This window comes from Coffea arabica, chromosome 2e (assembly GCF_036785885.1).
Source record: "Coffea arabica cultivar ET-39 chromosome 2e, Coffea Arabica ET-39 HiFi, whole genome shotgun sequence".
NCBI lineage: Eukaryota > Viridiplantae > Streptophyta > Magnoliopsida > Gentianales > Rubiaceae > Coffea > Coffea arabica.
The window spans coordinates 68,747,301-68,766,434 of record NC_092313.1 but is presented as its reverse complement, the minus strand read 5'-3'; the positions used below and the strand labels follow the sequence as shown (position 1 = coordinate 68,766,434).

General features: G+C 33.5%; 2 protein-coding genes across 2 annotated transcripts; one reads left to right on the top strand and one right to left on the bottom strand.

The window, feature by feature from the left end:
• Positions 1 to 1,291: 1,291 nt before the first annotated feature.
• On the top strand, positions 1,292 to 5,989 carry LOC113729396 (putative disease resistance protein RGA3). Its single transcript, XM_027253696.2, has one exon. The coding sequence runs from the start codon at positions 2,023 to 2,025 to the stop codon at positions 5,746 to 5,748; it is 3,726 nt and encodes a 1,241-aa protein (XP_027109497.1). The 5' UTR covers positions 1,292 to 2,022; the 3' UTR covers positions 5,749 to 5,989.
• Positions 5,990 to 9,058: 3,069 nt separating this feature from the next.
• Positions 9,059 to 14,668, bottom strand: LOC113732769 (sugar transporter ERD6-like 8). Its single transcript, XM_027258727.2, has 18 exons — positions 14,310 to 14,668; positions 13,934 to 13,996; positions 13,758 to 13,847; positions 13,394 to 13,453; positions 13,228 to 13,293; positions 13,010 to 13,075; positions 12,525 to 12,600; positions 11,854 to 11,918; positions 11,632 to 11,724; positions 11,418 to 11,498; positions 11,218 to 11,302; positions 10,902 to 10,945; positions 10,561 to 10,623; positions 10,315 to 10,374; positions 10,145 to 10,198; positions 9,856 to 9,915; positions 9,628 to 9,742; positions 9,059 to 9,409 (listed from the first exon to the last, which is right to left on the bottom strand). The coding sequence occupies exons 1-18, from the start codon at positions 14,463 to 14,465 to the stop codon at positions 9,291 to 9,293; spliced, it is 1,416 nt and encodes a 471-aa protein (XP_027114528.1). The 5' UTR covers positions 14,466 to 14,668; the 3' UTR covers positions 9,059 to 9,290.
• Positions 14,669 to 19,134: the final 4,466 nt, after the last annotated feature.

Here is a 19,134-nt window from a genome sequence, read left to right as displayed (position 1 = left end):
TGCCTATTGGATTTGGATCAACTTGAAAAGCAAGTCAAGACAAGTCAACTTAGAACTTTTTTTTTTTAATTTTTTTTCTTTTTCATGGTAATAAATTCAACAGTAATCGTCAAGATCTCATGAGGGTTTTATACATTTTATATTCTTCTGTATCATCTGGAAAATAGAAAAAAGGGAAAGGAAACAAAAAACATATTATTGTTTTAATTCTTGGGTTTGTCTGATGATTGCACATTTGCACCCAAGAAAGTGGAATTTAGGTGGAAATATTAAAAAATTAAACAAGGAAAATATATAAATATAAGATAAGGTACTGTCACTATTAAATTTTACTTTGAAGGTCCAAATTACCCTCCTAAGTCAACACCTTTAATCTGGCAACAATTTTGTGACCGCATAGGTGTAATAAATAGGGTCTGTCGTGGGCACTCTTTAAAATACATTTTAAGTGTTAAAATTTTGGAATGGTAAACTTAATTAAGGAAAGTGTATAAGGGTGGATAACAATTGTTAATGTGTGCATTCAGGCGATGGACTAAATATGATTAAAATGTATTAACGAGTGCTCATTAGGTACTGATTAGAAAAAACCCCTAATAATTAATATAGTATGAGAAGAATTTGGAAATCAAGATCTACTACAGGTCTAATGAAAAGTGTTTGGATGTATTCAAAGTGATTCAGTGAAGATTGCTTTAAGCCTTTAAGCGCAATCTCTTTCGAGTTCAATAGTGAATCCAGCGTTTAGTAAGAAATGGGCTTAGGTCCATTTAGCAAGTCTTCTACAATTTTATCCTGAAATCGTTAAGCATGCAATTAACCAGGTCCTAAGCGAGAATAAGAGGTTAGGGGACAAATTTCAATCCAAACCAAAAAAGGGTGGGAACACGTGAAAAAGATTGTTGATATTTTTCTTGTCAAGTCTGATTTCAGTGACTTGTCAGATTCTGGCCATGGTTTTTTTTTTTTTCAATATAAAAAAGTTTAGGTGGGTTCAACTCGGATCATCATGATAGGCCAATTTTGTCTTAAAATCGTTATCCATGCAATTAATCGAGTGCTAAGCGAGTAAAAGCAGGTTAGGGGACAAATTTCAATCCAACCCCAAAAAGGGAGGGAGCATGTGAAAAAGGTTGCTGATACTTTTCTTGTCATGTCTGAATTCATGATTGTTGAGATGAGATCTGATATCAAATTCCGGCCATGGATTTTTTTTTTTTTTAAGTTTGACAAAGATCAGGTGGATTTGACTCCGATCGTCATGACGGGTTAGGATATGCCTCGAGAGTATAGTCCCTTACAAGGGATTTTGCAGTTCACTAGTCAACACATGTTCCAGAACTATAAGGATTTTTACAGGTTAATTATAAAAGTTTTTACAAATCACTCGTCAACACATGCTCTGGAACTATAATCGCTTACAAGGGATTTTGCAGATGCCCTCACATTGACAGATTTAAACACACTACGTTTTGTAATAAAGCCGTCTGTTCTTATCAACTAAGCTTGCTTGTATTGGCAATTCCAACCATGGCTGCTGCGAAAAGATGGAGAGGTTGTGGAGTCCACAATTAACTAACGAGGGTATTTTGGGCTTTTAGAGTAAAATCCTTAGCAGGAACTTGTGATCAGCAAGTAAAATCACCAAATGTGTATTGAAGGTCTTGCACGAGTGAGTAGCCAATTAAACGCGTGAAGGAAAGTAGTGATAGTTTTTTTTTGAAAAGTAGTGATAGTTTGAAGAGTAGAATTTCCTTCTAGTTTCATTTATCATCATCCTTCTTTCTCTCAATCTTTGAGGAACTTTCATTCAAGTTACACAGAAAATTTGCTAGGAATGCCTAAAGATTTGGGTTTACCAAAGTTTATTATGTCAAAGTATTGATCTTCTTTTTGTCTTATTCACTTCAACAAAAATCTTCCAATTCTTGATAAACACAAAAATAAACAACCTATTGGCACAACATCTATCTTCTCTTTCGGCGGCTGTCTTCTTTCTTCTATTCATGAACTTGTTGAGAAATGGCAGAAGCTGCAGTGATAAGTGCAACTGTAAAGGCCCTTTTGCAACCTCCATTAGAGAAGGCTGTAGCCCTCATTTCTGAACAGCTGAATCTTTCATGGGGTTTCAAGAAAGACTTGAAAAGGCTGAGAAGATCACTGATCATAATTCAAGCCTTCTTGCTTGATGCACAGACACCTGCAGTCAGAGGTGAGGCCCTCAAGCTCTGGTTGCAGAGCCTTGAAGATGTTGCTTTTGATGCCGATGATGTCTTGGATGAGTTCAGCTACGAAATGCTCAGACTGAAGGTTAAGAAAACTTCTAGCCGAGGAAAGAAAAAGGTAAGCTTCTTCTTCTCTCTGTCGCAAAATTCAATACTGTTTCATTGGAAAATGGTTCCTAAAGTTCAAGAAGTGACTGTAAACTTAAAATTGCTGAACGAAGAAGCAAGTAGCTTTGGCCTCCAAGCTCAAATGGAATGTTCAAGTACAACTAAGACTAGCTTTCCTATTTGTGCTGATAATAGAATTGGAATAAGAAGAGAGACTGACTCTGCAACTTGTGATCCAATAATGGTTGGAAGAGATGAGAATTTATTGGAAATAGTAAGTAAGTTATTGAGTCCAACTGACGAGGTTGTTTCAGTTGTACCACTGGTGGGCATGGGAGGGATAGGGAAGACAACCCTAGCTCGGCTTGTTTTCAATGATAAACGTGTTAAGAGGCATTTTGATAAGAGAATTTGGGTTTGCGTGTCTGAAACATTTGATGCCATCAGGCTGTTTCGATTAATTCTAGAATCATTGACCGGGAAAAATGTTGAGGTAGGGAGTAGGGATGTGATAATTCAAGAAATTCAAAAGGAATTGGGAGGTCGGAGATATCTGCTTGTCCTAGATGATGTGTGGAATGAGATCCCTGCGGTGTGGGATGATTTCATGGGGTCTTTGTTAGGAGTTAACCAAAATAAGGGCAATCACATTATTGTGACAACTCGAAAGCAACAGGCTGCATCCATCATAGCAAATCATCCTCTACTTGTCTTGGGGAAATTATCAAGTGATGAGTGTTGGTCCATCATAAAAGAAAAAGCATCTTTGGGCCGAGTAATACCTTTTGAATTGGAAGACATAGGGAGGAAGATTGCTGAAAAATGTCAAGGTTTGCCATTAGCTGCAAGCATAATTGGTGGCATGCTAAGAAATAAAGAAAGTGATGAGTGGCTCTCAATTCTAGAGAGCAGCCTGTTAGGTTCAAGTGCTAATGGAAATAGCATCTTGCAACTACTTAAATTGAGCTTTGATCACTTGCCATCTCCATATTTGCAAAAATGTTTTGCTTACTGCTCAATTTTCAGCAAGGATCATGACATTGAAAGGGAACAACTAATTCAACTCTGGATGGCAGAGGGATATATTCAACCAAGTGTTGGAAATGGACCAGAAAAGGAGAACATGGGCTATGCCTTTTTTGACATTTTGCTGAAGAGTTCCTTATTTCAGGAAGTAATATTGGATGAGTATTGCAACATAACACATTGTAAAATGCATGATCTTGTACATGATCTTGCACAATCTGTTTCCGATTTTGGAAAAACTGGTGCGGACGGAACTTACAAGATTCGTTACCTTGCACTGGAATCATTTGGAGAAAAGACATGTCCAATTAGCAAGGACAATGCGAGATATCTGCGGACATTGTTCTTGGAAACTAATACATTTGATGATGTTCCTACTTGCAAGTTCTTGCGTGTTCTTAACTTGAGTTGGGCAGAGATTGAGCAATTGCCAACCTCAATTTGCAGGTTGATACATTTACGGTATCTTGATCTATCAAGTACTGCAATCAAAGGTTTGCCAATCTCTGTTTGCAAGCTTTACAACTTGGAGACTTTGAGAGTTAAGGAGTGCTATTCTCTAAGAGAGCTTCCTGATAAGTTCAGGAATTTGATAAGCCTGAGGCATTTTGATTTTTCTACATTCGATTCCAAGTTCGAAATGCCACCTAAAATAGGGCAACTTACTTGTCTTCAAACATTAAGATTCTTCAATGTTGGTCATGATAAGGGTCGTCAGATTGAAGAATTGGGATTTCTAAAAAACCTTTCTGGTAGGCTGGTTATCCGCAATCTTGAGAGAGTCAAGGACAAAGAAGCAGCCCAAAGGGCAGATTTGTTTGGAAAGCCAAATCTATACAAGTTGGAATTCGAGTGGAGTTGGGACAGGAATGGTGTTATGAATGACAAGAATGTGCTGAAAGGTCTCCAGCCTCACCCAAATTTGAAAAGCTTGACAATCCGAGATTTTATGGGAGATCGGTTACCTTCATGGGTTATGAGAATGGAAGTTTGTATTGATAATTCATTCCTGAGACTCAAAAATTTGATAGAGGTCAAATTGTTGCACTGCAGAAACTTGCAGGAAATCCCAACATTTGGGCATCTGCCATTTCTTGAGCGTCTTGTACTAGATGGACTACATAAGATAACAAGCATTAGATCTTCATTCTACAACAATGGTGCTTCTGTGGGTGGTCAAGGACGAACAAAGTTATTTCCAGCACTCAAGGCTCTGATCCTAGACAATATGCCCAACCTTACAGAGTGGATGGAGGCTGATGTTACGTCAACAGCAGGTAATATGGAAGTGTTTCCCTCCCTTGAAGAGTTGAAGATAAGGTATTGTACCCGATTGACCACTGCTCCCAGACATTTCTCTCATCTTAAAAAATTAGAGATCAAGCATGTTAACCATGGCTTACCAGTTACAAAAATTTGCAGTGAAGTGAAGACTCTCATAAGTCTAGATATTGAACGTGTGTGTCATCTCACTTCTCTTCCGGATGTGCTATCACATAACAATCAGAATCTTGAATTTCTGAAGTTGAAGCACTGTCCTGATTTAACTCATATTGTTCCCGAATGGGGCTTTGGTGCTTGTCTTCGTGAGTTCCAGATATGCAATTGTGATAATCTTATGGAACTTCCTAATGACTTGCATAGCCTCAAATCTCTTGAAAGACTGGAGATAGACTCATGCCCCAAACTCAAGTCCTTTCCAACTCCAAACGGACAGGAAGGTCTTAAGTCCCTTCGGCATCTGAGGATATACAACTGTGGAGGATTAACCAGTCTGCCTGGTGAAATGCTTGACTCATGTACCTGGCTTGAGTCCTTGTGGGTGAATTACTGCCGCAATCTTGCATCCCTTCCCGTTAATTTGCATCATATGTCTGCTCTCTCATCCTTGGAAGTATTCAAATGTCCGAAATTGACCAGTTTGCCTGAGGGGCTTTGCTGTCTTAGCAGATTAAGTGAACTACAGATTGGTCCATTTTCGAATTCTATGGATTTTGATCCATTTCAAATCATCTTCAATGGCCTTCATTTACTGTCCTCGTCCCTCCGGGAACTAACTTTATATGGCTGGCCTCATTGGGATGCTCTGCCCTGTCAACTTCAGCATCTCACAGCCCTAACGGAGCTACAGATACATAATTTTTCTATAGATGCTTTGCCACATTGGATTGGGAACCTTGTGTCTCTCGAAGCACTGTGTCTACATTTTTGTGAAAAACTGCGCTTTTTACCTTGTATGCAAAACCTTAGCAAATTGAACAGCCTGTCAATCCTGTTCTGTCCCTTGCTAGAGGAAAGATGCACCCCTCAAATTGGCCCTGACTCCCAGTGGTCCAGGATTTCCCATATTCCTCATATTTATATAGATGGAAGAAGAATCCAGGCCTAGGCTTTTGCAAGTTTCATCATCCAATTCTGTGGTGTCTTCCTTTTGATTCCACATGGTTTTCACATGTACGCTCTGAGAAGATTACATATGGCCTCTTTGTACATATGATTTATTTATCAGATCATCTTCTGCTTCTGTTTTAACTTTATGTTTCACATTACGTAGATTTGTGATGCACACTCTGATGAGTATTTTTCACAGATATGGATAATCTATTTGAATTTGGAACTTTTGTGGGTTCTGCTAGGGGCTGCTTATGAATCATTTTCACACTAGTTTGTTGCAGTGTCCTGTCCACATTAACTTTTGCAACATGATCTAAATGAAGAGATGCATTTGAATTCAACCATAGTGTCAGTTATTATATGCATTTTGTCTATGTTTCTCAGTCACATTAATGACTTGCTATTGTTTGTTTCCAGCTTTGACCAATTTTTTCTTTTTCCCTTAAATGTTTTGATTTTTGAAATACATGAAAGTTTCTTTTGTCCCATCTAGAAAATATGCTGCTCTTGTTCTTCATCAATACTCAGATAACTGGAAGTTCTGCAGATGGCTTTCATAAAAGAAGTCAAGAATTTGCAAATCAAGGAACTTGGTTGGTTGCAAAACCACAGGAACAGTAAATGTTGTGCTGAAAATTCCGAGTCATAAAGCACCTTAAGATGTTGAATTTCTTTAATGTTGTTATAAATTTATTCATCCTTGTCGATATCAGAATCATTTCCTGCTTGATTTGTTTTCTTTCCTGTTAAACCTTTCTCTCTCGAGTTTTTTAATTTGGCCGTAAGAGATGCATAGCCAACTTATTGTTCTATTTCTTGTTGACCATTGTTCCTGCAGTTGCAACTTGCCATATTGGATAAACACTTGAAATATCTATACAAGATTAAAGCCCTGCTTGATAACCCAATTCAACACTTAAACTTGATGAGTTCAGATTTTAATATATTTAGATGTGTTTCATAATAAAAAATAGACATCTGAATTAATTAACTGACAATGAATTTTCTGTGCAAAATTTGCTCTGCAAAATAAGTGATAAGTTTTTTAGTTTTCTCGAACGCTTCCATAAATTGTAAGGGGGTGATGCAGAAGCAACCAAAAGAAAAAGACAAACTATTTTCTTTGAGCAAAGTTTTAGGGAAATTCAAAAAGTAAACGCGTTCAAGATCGAAAATTATTTGATTAAAAAGTGGATTAATGTTATATACCAGTCAAACAAACACAATTACAGGATTAATGAAACTTTTTAATAGAAAGAGCAAACTGGAAAATGAAAATTATATAAAAGTCTAAACTTGATCTTGTTTTATGAAGTGAAATTAATCTCAGCTATCCTGGTTTTCCGTAATGATGGATATAACGAAGGTCTTTCTACATATTTGAGAAAGATTTTCTGAAAGTAGAAAGAGAAGTCCAGTTATAGCTTGAGAAAATGAAACAATAGCCCACCATTGCAAAAACAAGAAAACAAATCATTGATGTATGATTAATGTCCTTAAACTCCTCTTCAATTTAGAAAGCCTCCTAATCTCAACCTGCCTGGTTAGTTTAAGTGAATATCTCAACTGGGATCTGAAACCATACAACTAACTGCACAAGAGCTCGAAAAACCAAGAACTAAAACATCCTGATCAAGTGTAAGAGTAGAGTTAAAAATAGTCGGAGTCTTTCACTAATTGAGCAATTATCTTACATTTTAATTGCATTGATCCATTGGGTTTTTAGATCTTGCTTTATGTTTCGTTTTGTAGCATAACATGTTAATCATATCATGTACTTGTCAATTTAATACAACTATTTGGCAAATTTTATTTGGGCATATAATTTATTGCCAAGAGCAGGAATAGTGCCTGAGAAACCATCCCTAGATGTCAAGACTACCCTCTCCAGTTTTACTTGAACGTTTAATTCAGGCCCCAACACAAAGATTCTTCCATCAAACTGTCTCTTCGCTCATCGACTAACTTTCTCATTGTGCATAAGGACGGCAACGGGGTCCCACCCCGCCCCGTCCTGCTGCCTACAAATTCTCCCGCCCCCGCTCGTCCTATCCACTCCGCTTCTCTCACCAGTGCTCCCGCGGGGCTAATAAAAATTTATTATAATTAAATTTTAACAAATAATCAAGTACTAAAATATCAAAACATCACCAAATTATTATTTATTATAATTTTACAATTGAAACTTATAAAAACAATCAAACAAAAGTTATTTGAATACGATCTAACATGATAAAATAAATACAACTAAAGGAGTCAAGTTTTCACTTTTGGCACAAATACAATCACTAATTCATTATTGTGCTTGTACTTTTTTTTTTTTAGAAAAAATGTTATTGTACTAAGTGTAATTAGGGATTTAGTATAAATGTATTAGTAAATTTAGTATAACTAATTAATAATTTCCATTAGTAGTCATATATAATTATTAGTATAATTGATAATATCAATTATATTACATACACTAATATACAAAATTGTTATATTCTAATTGACAGTGTATATAAAATTTATTCATAAAAAATTATATTTATCTCCATTATTGGTGTGAAGTTACTATAATAACCTCGAAAAAGCGAAATTTGCAAATTAAATAGAAATCCGAGAAAATAAAAGAGTGATGCTTCCATTCAACCTCATTCCTTCTCTCCTTAACAAGGGCACTAGATTGCCTCTAAAATTCCAGCCTTAAGGTCCTTAACTTTCTCCTCTCTTGACCCTCACTTAACCCAATCCCATAAGACAAATAAAAAGAAAAAGAAAAGATATCAAGGACACAGACATAGGTGTATGTCGTATGGTATCTTAAAACATGTAACAAATATCAATTTAATTAGAGAGGAGGCTAGTGCATTGAGGCAAGCCAAGAAATTGGGGGAAAAAGAGACTTTAAGATTTTTAGAGGGGACAAATTAAATTGTCATCCTAGTGTTTTTCCACAGGATATTACAATTCTACAAAAAAAAAAAAAAAAAATTGATAGGATAGGGTAATATATTGCTAAGATTAATAGTTTAGGGGCCAAGTCATCAATTGAAATAGTTCGAGGGACATCTTGCATTTTAACACTTCTCTTTTTCAACCAAATCATATCTGAAGAGACTGTTTCACTTGGACGGCCAAATTAAACATGTAATTAGAGATTTGGCCCTTTTCACGTATTACATGTAAATAATCTCCAAAAGTTTTCTAAACCCTTTTCTTTAATTTGCATTCGTAGTTAAAAAAAAAAAAAAATTCACTTGACTCATAAAGCTTTAAGAAAAAAAACACAAGCAGACATACGTATATAGGATGCACAAAAATTATTAAAATGAAAGGATGAATTTCATCTAGCATGAAATAAATTACAAATGTCGTACTCAATGATCTTAGGCTAATTGTTTGCATAAAGCTAGAACCTAGTCAGAACTTTGGTTTTTCAAAATAGGAAAACATCTTAAGCATGCTATTGCTCCTAAACAACATCTATCTCTTCTTCTTCTTCCCCTTCGATACTTGACCGGGCGAGACAGAGAGAGAGAGAGTAAGTTGAATCTAGTTTGATCTCAAAGAAGCATGAATTTCTTCTAGGGTTCGCCCTTTGGTTTCTGGGATCATTTTAAATATGAATATTATGGCAAGCAGACACATGGATGCATACAGGAAAAATGTACCTGAAAAACAACCAAAGACAAACTTGTATCAAATTGCAATTCCAGGAAAGAGGGAAGGAAAAAAGAAACATTTCCTGGAAAAGTGTAAGGATTTTTGTGCTATTTTTGAACAATTTTCTGTGATTTTCTTGTCTTAAGAAGATCAAAATGCAAATATTTTGGTTACAAAAAGCATAAAGCCCAAAAATTTAGATGATAATATAATGAGTTAGGCTTACCGGATGAACTCCATAACATGAGGAAGTTGAAAGTGTAAGACACCAGCCATGACCCAAACCAATTCATAAATGTCACTAGCCCACCACCCAGACCTTTAATATGCAATGTGAATACCTACATGAAAGAACCCAAAATGTTAAAAAGGAAAATGAATGAATTTGAAGATCTTACAATAAATAAATAAATAAATAATGACATATAAGTATTCTGGGAATGGTATACTTCACCTCACTCATGATAAGCCATGGACCTGCACCCATCCCTATGGAAAAGAAGGCAATATAGACCTGCACACAATGTACATACACAAGTAGAATAAGTTAAAATTTTCGGTTCTTGGCAAGAAGAAAATTAGAAAGTGGGAATCTTGAGGAATATTGCAAATTCTGATATTGCTCCCTTTATACATAAAAAGCTCAGAAAACAATAGTGGAATTCTGAAGATTTGATAGTTGTGATTGAAAAGCCAGTTATGTAGCAAAGCTGTTAGACTAGTCTTTCAGTTTAGAGAATTACCAAAACACCAATTATTGCAAGATGAGGTACCAAATGGGTTGCAAGTTCATGTGCCTGAAGAAAAAAAAAAGAATTAATTACAATAACAAATCAGAAACCATGAATGCTTGATTAAAGAAGCATATGCATAACATGCTAAATGTTGGATGGTGCCTTGTGCATAAACTTACCTTGAGAAAGAAGGACATTGCAATAAGCAAACTACCAAGAAGCAAGCCAGAAGCGGACATCTGAAATTTGGCACAAAAAGAATTACCTAAATTCAGAAAGTTAATTTTTTTTTCTTTTGATTTCCATTGAGGGGAGCCGTAAAAGGTGAATAAGGAGGATGAATAATGAGTTATTTTGATTTTTTTTCCTAGAAGGAGCTATAGTTAATTTTGTTTTGTTTTGTAGTTTATATTGTATGAATTTACCAGCAAGAGGGGTCTTCTGCCCGTCCTATCAATTAAGATTGCAGTTCCTGCGGTCACAATAACCTGAAAGAGCAATTAGGAAAGAAATAAATAATTAGCAAAAAGACAAGTCGATATAGACATAAGAAAAAAGAGATTGATCTTGTATATAGTAACACTAAAAGAACCTATATACACAATCATGCTTTAGATTCATGATACCCTATCTCGACTCATACATGAAATTCCTTCCTCGTGCATGTAACATGCATCTATATATACATGCTCGTGTGGAAGAACTTCTAAACTATCAGTTTGTGAAATTCAATCTTGTGAAAATAAGAGGGGTAGAGAAATGAAACCTGCATAACCGCAAAAAGTATACTTCCAACTGTGGGATTAAAGCCTGATATGTCAAAGAAAATATATAGTTAATGAACTCAATAGTTAGCAGCTGCAAGCTCAGGAATTAGTACAAATGACCGCCTTAAGGCTGGTCATTGCTAACTAATGTTTGTGATCACCAATATAGTATATGTATGGAGCTAGTAATGTACAGAAGTATGAAAGATGAATCGTATATTCAGAAGTAGAAAATCAATTTTGATCCCCTTTCTTTGTTAACTACAAAAGCATTCGATAAAAAAATGTGGATGACAGGGAGATTTGTGTATTTACCTGCCGACTGGAAAATATAGTTGGAGTAATAAACAATTCCGTTAATTCCCACTAACTGCTGAAATGCCATTAGACCAACGGATATCTGCAAAGAAAAGGTGTCAAGAAAGATGATCAATTTGCCAAATTTATAATGCAAAATGAGCTATGATCACTATTGAAAGGGAAAAGAAGAAATGGATTAGTTTTTAGATGCTTACTATGACTGCACGTATATTAGCTTTATCAAACAAATGCATCACGGTGACTTTGGGGAGTAGCCTAAGACTGATTACATTCTCCTGCAAATGATGATCAAAATCGAAATCAAAACCATTTTCTGCAATAATTAAGAAGATTTCTGAAGTAGATTGAGAATGAAGAAGTCATGGAAAACAAATAAAGGAACAAGTGAATGTCAGCATGTAAATTTACCTTGATCAGATCGGCTTCTTCAGAAATGTCAGCTTGCGGTCCTCTAAGTATCCTTAGAGCCGCTTCAAACTCTTTTTCTTGTCCTGACATAGCCTGTTTGCAGCAGCAGATTTGAGTTTTATAACACTAACAAAGAGGGCGTGAAGTAAAAAAAAAAAAAAAGAACAGAAAGAAAGATGGCATTTGAGATCAAATGGTAATAAACGTAGAACTGAGAATTACCAGCCATCTTGGAGATTCAGGAATCAGAAAGAGTCCAAAGAACAGAAGAACACATGGAGCAAGTCCTGCAAAGCACATAATTCAAATTGAAAATTAGTCACATGGTCGAATAATCATACATTCATGTCAAAATAAAATTTTTTAATGTCTTGGTTTTAACACATTGTAACTTGAGATTCTTTCAAATAATATTCCAGAAGTAAGAATCTCTTCTTTTACAATGAGACAGTATAGTGTTATATATATCTTAGAGTTTTTATTTTATTTTATTTTTTTAAACATAGATTTCTTAAACACTTTAAATATCAACTTAAAGTAACTGCAATTTGATGACTTTTTTTTTTAAGCAACTTTACATATTCCAATTAAGCAGCTAAAAAAAAAAATCATTCTGATTTACTTTTCACCTTTATATATATCTTGTCTTAAGGTTGCCTCCAGGATCATAAGAGGGTAGTGTATTGTGTATGAGAAGTAAAACATGATTATTAAGAATTTACAAGATATTGAACTCTCATGAAAAACCGATTTCACTACCATCTATCTAAGACTCTTAGAAAATCTTGTAGTCTAAACTTTTTTTTTTAGGGCAGTTGCCCTCAAAAAAATTTTTAGGAAAAAAGAATGTAAGTTTTTTGAGATTTGGCAGCTTCAAAAATTGTAAACTGTACCACATAAAGCCAGAGTCCTCCATCCGGCAAATGCCCCTACTACATAGCTTGTGGACAAGCCGGCGACGATAAAAAGCTGCATGGAGCCATATTACTTGATACATTCTAAACTAAATGAAGATAGACATAATAAGGGTAGTGACTAGCTAGTAATGGATTCATGTATATGTTCCTTCTCTTGTGAACTTGTGTTGGAAAAAGGTAACAAAAATGTAGCTTACCAAAATAGCAAAATAATATATATATATATATATATGCATAATAGTTTTAGAATGTTGCTTGTCAAAATGCTTTGTACAAAAAATGTTGCTTGTCAACATGAGCAAATGACATTGAAAAAATCACTTGTAAATTCGTACAAATTTATGAAAACTTTTGCTGTAATCATGATATGTATCTATACTTGCTCGTGTAAAAGAATCAGTACAGTATTACTATTATATATAGAAGGTTTATATAACGAACAATTAGGATAGTTCGACTACCTGATTTGAAGATCCAATAGCTCCTCGTAGTTTGTTTGGCGTAATTTCACCAACAAAGACAGGAATCTAAGTCGATCGTCCATGAATTAATGCAGGAAATGGTGAGGGGAATGAAATTATGTATATATATATTCAGCATATTCTAAGTTGCATTTTCAACTTCAAATGATTCAAATGAGAGACAAAAGAAGAAGGGAACCGAAGACTTGGTGACTTACTACGTAAGACAATATGCCGACGCTGTAACCTGATAGAAATCTCCCCAAGTAAAGCATATTAGGCCCCTTCAAGTTGAAATCCACAGACAGGTATTAATTAAATTAAGAGTGTTAATTATTTGTATCAAAAATAAAATCTGAACTAATTAAATAAAATGGCACGAACCTTGGCCACATATATTGCCATCAATCCAGCTGTGCAGATCATTGATGAAAGTCGCATGGCCTGTTCAGACAAAAGAAGAGTTAAAAGCAACTAAAAAGCCAATCAATCATTCTCCTGCTTCTAGATTTCCACGTTTTTTTTATGTCCCAAAAAGTGAATATTAATTAAGAAATTGAGAACAAAAACAATGGACGTTGTTTTTCAAGAATCATAAAGGAATCATCAAGAAATATGAATTCACCAACCCAGGGAGGTATCTTGATTTAGCTAATTGAACATAAAAATAAAATAAAATATATAGAAAAGTTTACTCTTCACTGCTAAATAAGACAAACTTATTTATTTACATAATTTGTACTCTTACCCCTTTTCGGCCTATTGCATCCGCAATTGTACCACAGGTAAGGGCACCAATCATTGCCCCAATTGTCAGTATGGATCCGAAAATTGAGTACTGCATTTGAAAAAAGCTTTTTTTCAGATAAAAATATTTATGCATCATCTAAAAATAGAAGTAAAACTTTATTTCGTCATGCAAACCTGAGAATAAGATAATCCGAGTTCCTCCATAATGGGAGACTGGGCTGGTGATGAATATCCAACCTACAAGATAAATGACACAAAATCATTAATTTAATCAAGAATGTGAAGCTCAGGTGATTTAACAAGAGCAAATGCAATATTTTTTTCTTGCAAGAACATGTATGTACAAAAAATCTAGCTAAAACTAGATTGAAGGATTCATCATTCCATTTAATGCCAAAAAAAATATACATTAGAATCTAGGATGAACAGGAATAGAATATCAAGTTACAGTTGATTTGAATGCAAAGAAGCCAAAGGCAGAGATGAACAGCAACAAAATTTAAAGATATAAAACTTTAAATTGATTAAAAAAAAAGAGAAAAAAACTTACAGTTGATCCAAATGCAAAAGAGCCACAAACAGCAATTGCTGAGGAAAGAAAAACCATATATAGCCTGTTCGAATCATCTTTTTTCTCCAGAAGTGGCACCTCAGATCCTTCTTTTCCATCACGACCACCTTTCTCAATATCAGGGAGGGATGCCATTTTCTCCCTTGTATCCTTTCCTCCAACCAAAAAATTCGAGAAACTAGTCCTGATGGTAGGAGAAAACCAAGGACAAGGATGATTATAAAGAAAACCCTTTCTCCCAAAAGGTTGAATAATGTTGGTTAAGGATTGAATCCAATAACCTTCAATATTCTAACAGAGAAAGGTTTCGTTAGCCTCTTCACTTTCATCTTTGACATGCCACTCTGCATATCTGTGATGAAACCTTTATATAGGAAGGGAAAAAAATACAAGAAATAAAAAATTATTTATTCAGTTTGCTAATTCCAAGTCATTCCTAGTCAGCCACAGGTCATGATTTATCTAAGATTTATACCAACCAACAGCAAAAAAGTCTTTGAGGATTATGTGATGGCAAAGGATTTATGTTCTGTTACAAAGTAACGACAGTGAAACGACGGTGAAAACCTGTTAACCGTGTAACTTGTGCTTTCTCGCATATGTCGACCAGTTTGTTATTTTCCTCTTTTAATAGTTCAGCTATCTTTAATTTTTCTTTAAAAAAAGCAAATATTTTTTCCTTTGTTTTTTCCAACATCACGAATTACAAAGGCAATATTTGATAACTAAATAAATAAATCTTACTAAATTTTAATATATTAAAAAGTTAAAATAAATCATGTGATTAAGAAAATTTACCATATCTTGATTTTTAGTAAAGGACAAAAAATTAAAGTGATAGATTTTGATGAGGATATCTGTCCGCATAATTCCAAGGTGACTGCCATACAATTTCGACAAGGATATTCGTCCACATCATTCCAAGGTGGATCCTAAACAATTCCAAGCAAGTGACAGATCGATGTTGCTGAGGATATGTCTAAGAAGGCGCTTCAAGTTGCCTACTAGACAATGATTGAAATTCTGAGTTGGATGATGATTATGCGACTAGAGTTGGCAAAAAAATCCAAAACCCAATAATTCACCCAACTCGCCTATTAATTTTAAAGGATGGTTGGGTCAGTTAGGTTATAAAATTTATTGGATTAGATAAGAACAATCCAATTTATTCAACTTATTCATTGGACGGTTTGAATTTTTTATTTGAAGACCCAATATCCAACTTTTTCAAATTTAATTCAAAACAATAAATACAAGATTCAATACATATATGCTCAACCACTTGCATTTGGACATATGTTAACAATTCATTGACCAACTTGTATTCAAAATTCTCATATATATGTTTTCAATCAATTTTTTTAATTTTTATTTAAAAGAAAAAAGAAACTTGAAATAAAAACTCATGCTTATTTTACTTTTACAACAATAGTTAAACTTGCTCAACATCTATAACAATTTATTATGCCTTTTAAGAGTATATTATTTTTCTTCCATTTTTCTTTTTCTTTTTGGTTGTTGTTCTCCATTGTTACTTGCTGCTGATTGTTAATATTTTGTGTACCTAGAATAGAGTTTTAAATTTGTTCTAATTGCATTCTTTTACTTTTCTCTAACTTTTCTTATTTCATTGTTAATAATTCCTCATCAATATTATAATACAACAAATTACATGTCTCTTAATTCCATTTTCAAGCATAATATAATTTAACATTCAATAATTTAAATACATAGAATATTACAACTTACAATAAAGTAGATATGAATAGTAAAGTATTAAATAAGTTGTGACAAAAATAAGTTTCAATCAGTTAGTAGTATTACAAAGTATAAAGTAAACAATTTTGTTCGCTAATCTATTTAAGTGTACAATTTATTACCTAAAATTTGCAATACAAGCAATATAAAATATTATTCTATTTATAATGTGTTTCCAATGAGCTTAAGAAGTGAGTGTGTGTTTGTATGTGTGAAAGTATGTTAGTGTGTGAAAATATATTTATTTATGTGAAAATGTGTTTATGTATGTGGAAAAAATCTTTTTATCTGTATAAATGTATGAGAGAGAGAGAGTTTATGTATCATAGTGTATTAGTTAATATGTTGGGTCACATTTGGATCATGAGTTTGAGATGATCCAATATGACCCAACCCAAAATCAATCTAATTTAAAGTTGGACGGGTTAGGTATAACCATTTAAATGAAAATCCAATATTAACCCGCTCAAAATCCCCTCAACCCGTCCAATTGCCAGGTATATACGTGACATAAGAAGATAGCTATTGGAGCCTGCGCATTAGCAGAGTGTGTTTGTAGGTGAGTTCTACAGCATCTATATCGCTACGTATGAATGCATCGTTAGATATATAAAAAGAGATATTAGTATGATTTTAAAAATTTAGTTTATTAAATGATGTGTAAGAGTTTATTGAATTACAGCCATGGGTATGGTACCCAAAAGGAATTGTAGAATTTTCTTTTTTTTCTTATTGTGATTAGTTAGACAGAAATAATCCATCAACAATGTTTTATGTGTTGTATATTCATATTATACCATAAAATTATTGTATTCCAATCATTTGACTACCATATTTGTCTTTAAAATTTTTTATATATAAATTTATTACCGTGTGATAATATTAATTAGATAGTGTATTGCATAAAAAGAAAGAAATAATAGGCATTCTTTAGGGTAATAATTAAATCTTTCCATGAATATGAGCATACACCAATTTATATTCATTTTCAATACCATACAATATATATATATACAAAAATCTATTTTTTACATGAATGATTTATTAGTTTTTATCAAAATTAATATATTTACCAATGTAACAATTAAGTTCACACTAAGCAAAGCTACCATATATGGATAAAAAGAATATATTCTTCTTTTTTTCTAAAAAAAAAAGTAATAGAAGCTATAAGAAGAGAGAGAAATTATTAGCTACTTGCTGAGCAGTGTTACAGATTGGAACATGCTATAAATAATAAATCACCATTAATAACAAAAAGTTGATAAAAAAAATGGACTATTTCTATTCATTTTGGGACAGTTGCAACTGATTTACAAGAAACATAGGAAATGGCCTATATGTTCATGATGGTGCACCCATTGATTTAAGGATTAATCAAGCTAGAATGAGAAAGTTTTATAACATTAATAAGCTCAATATTACCTTTCTTACAAAAATCGCATATAGTTCTTTAAAATAAATTTCATATAATTTCTCAATAATTGTTTTTTGTTAATTAGTTAACTGCAATGTTTATGAAATTGACGTTCATTCGATCTTTTCTAGCCAGATGTGATCAACGACAGCTCCCAAAGCAAACTAGCGCACCTTTACACTAAAAAGAAGTACATACTTTCTATGTTTAAGTAAACCAATCATTTAATTAAAGGACATTTTGTTCTATTTGTTTTAGAAATTACAAAGAGTATGAGAACTCACACAATAACATCCAAAAATTTATCTTTCTGCTTTGCCTTTTACTTGAATAGACAGATAAAAAAAATACAGAAACTGAGAGAAATTTTTTGAGTCCAGTATAATTTTTTTTTTTTGTTTCTAGAAAAGGAAACTGAGAAACCCCTAATTGCAAATTTAAAAATTTTATCTCCTGAAATACAGTAAGTTGAATATAGCAAGTTACGTGAGCACTGGTTAAGAGAAATTAATATTAGGCGTCAACCATTCGAAAAAATGGAAATTCAATGAGAAAAGCGCAAAACACTTCAATGCCTGCATTTAGTCCATATACATGAATAAAGTGCATTCCATATTTTAATAAAATTTTGATTTAAAAGTTTAAGTTAAACCCTGAATTTGAATTATTTGGGATGACTAATTGTCCTGAGCGAAATAGACGTGAGATATCTACCTAATGGCTCATCAGCTTTGCATCTTTTATTACATTTCTTGTTTTGGCGATATCAATCTATTCACTTGTATTATTGACAGGTGTCGAGCCTGTGTAATAATAAAAATCTACTCAATAAAAATATAAATTTGTATATAGCGGTGAGTAGAGTTGAATCCATATAAATTGGGGATAATTCATTTCTTCTAGAATTCAGAGCATGGGAGATTTTTGAAAAATATAAAATAACTAATTAACCAACTAATAAAACAACTAATGGAAATAAATAGGAATTAATCAATAATAAGTACAATTCTAGCTAAAGGTACAACTTTTTAGACACGGTCCATTCAACTGATCATCGATGCAAAAATAATTCAATTACTCATTAATAGATTGGTTATAGTTGTCATACACGCGATAAACAACCAACCTTTCTTTACTTTTTCGATAGTGAATGTACGACCATTAATTATTTCCCTAATTAAGAAATAATCTTAGGTACGACCGTAGGATTCAATTTGATGGGCTTTGAATATACGTACAAGTTAAAAAATCCGAAATACACCCGTTTCACTGCAAGTATACAGGTCAACTAGTAGTTTATGGTATATATCGAGTCGATCCCACGAGGAAGATTGAACAATTACCAATGTTACTAAAGCTTCTCTATTATTTAGACTATAAATGATTTATAAGAAGTAAAACCGACTGAACTTATGCAAAATAACAAATGAAAGCTCCTTAGGTTATGGTATCCCTAGCTACTTATGCAAGTGCTATATTTGGATCATTGAATACTACTATTTAAGCTAGTTATGGTGTAATTTCCTTATGCATTTGAATCTTACTTTCGTAGTAAATCAATTATACTCATAACTAATCCATACCTATTCTCATGGCTATGAAATTAGCTACAAGTTCATTTCTTCAATG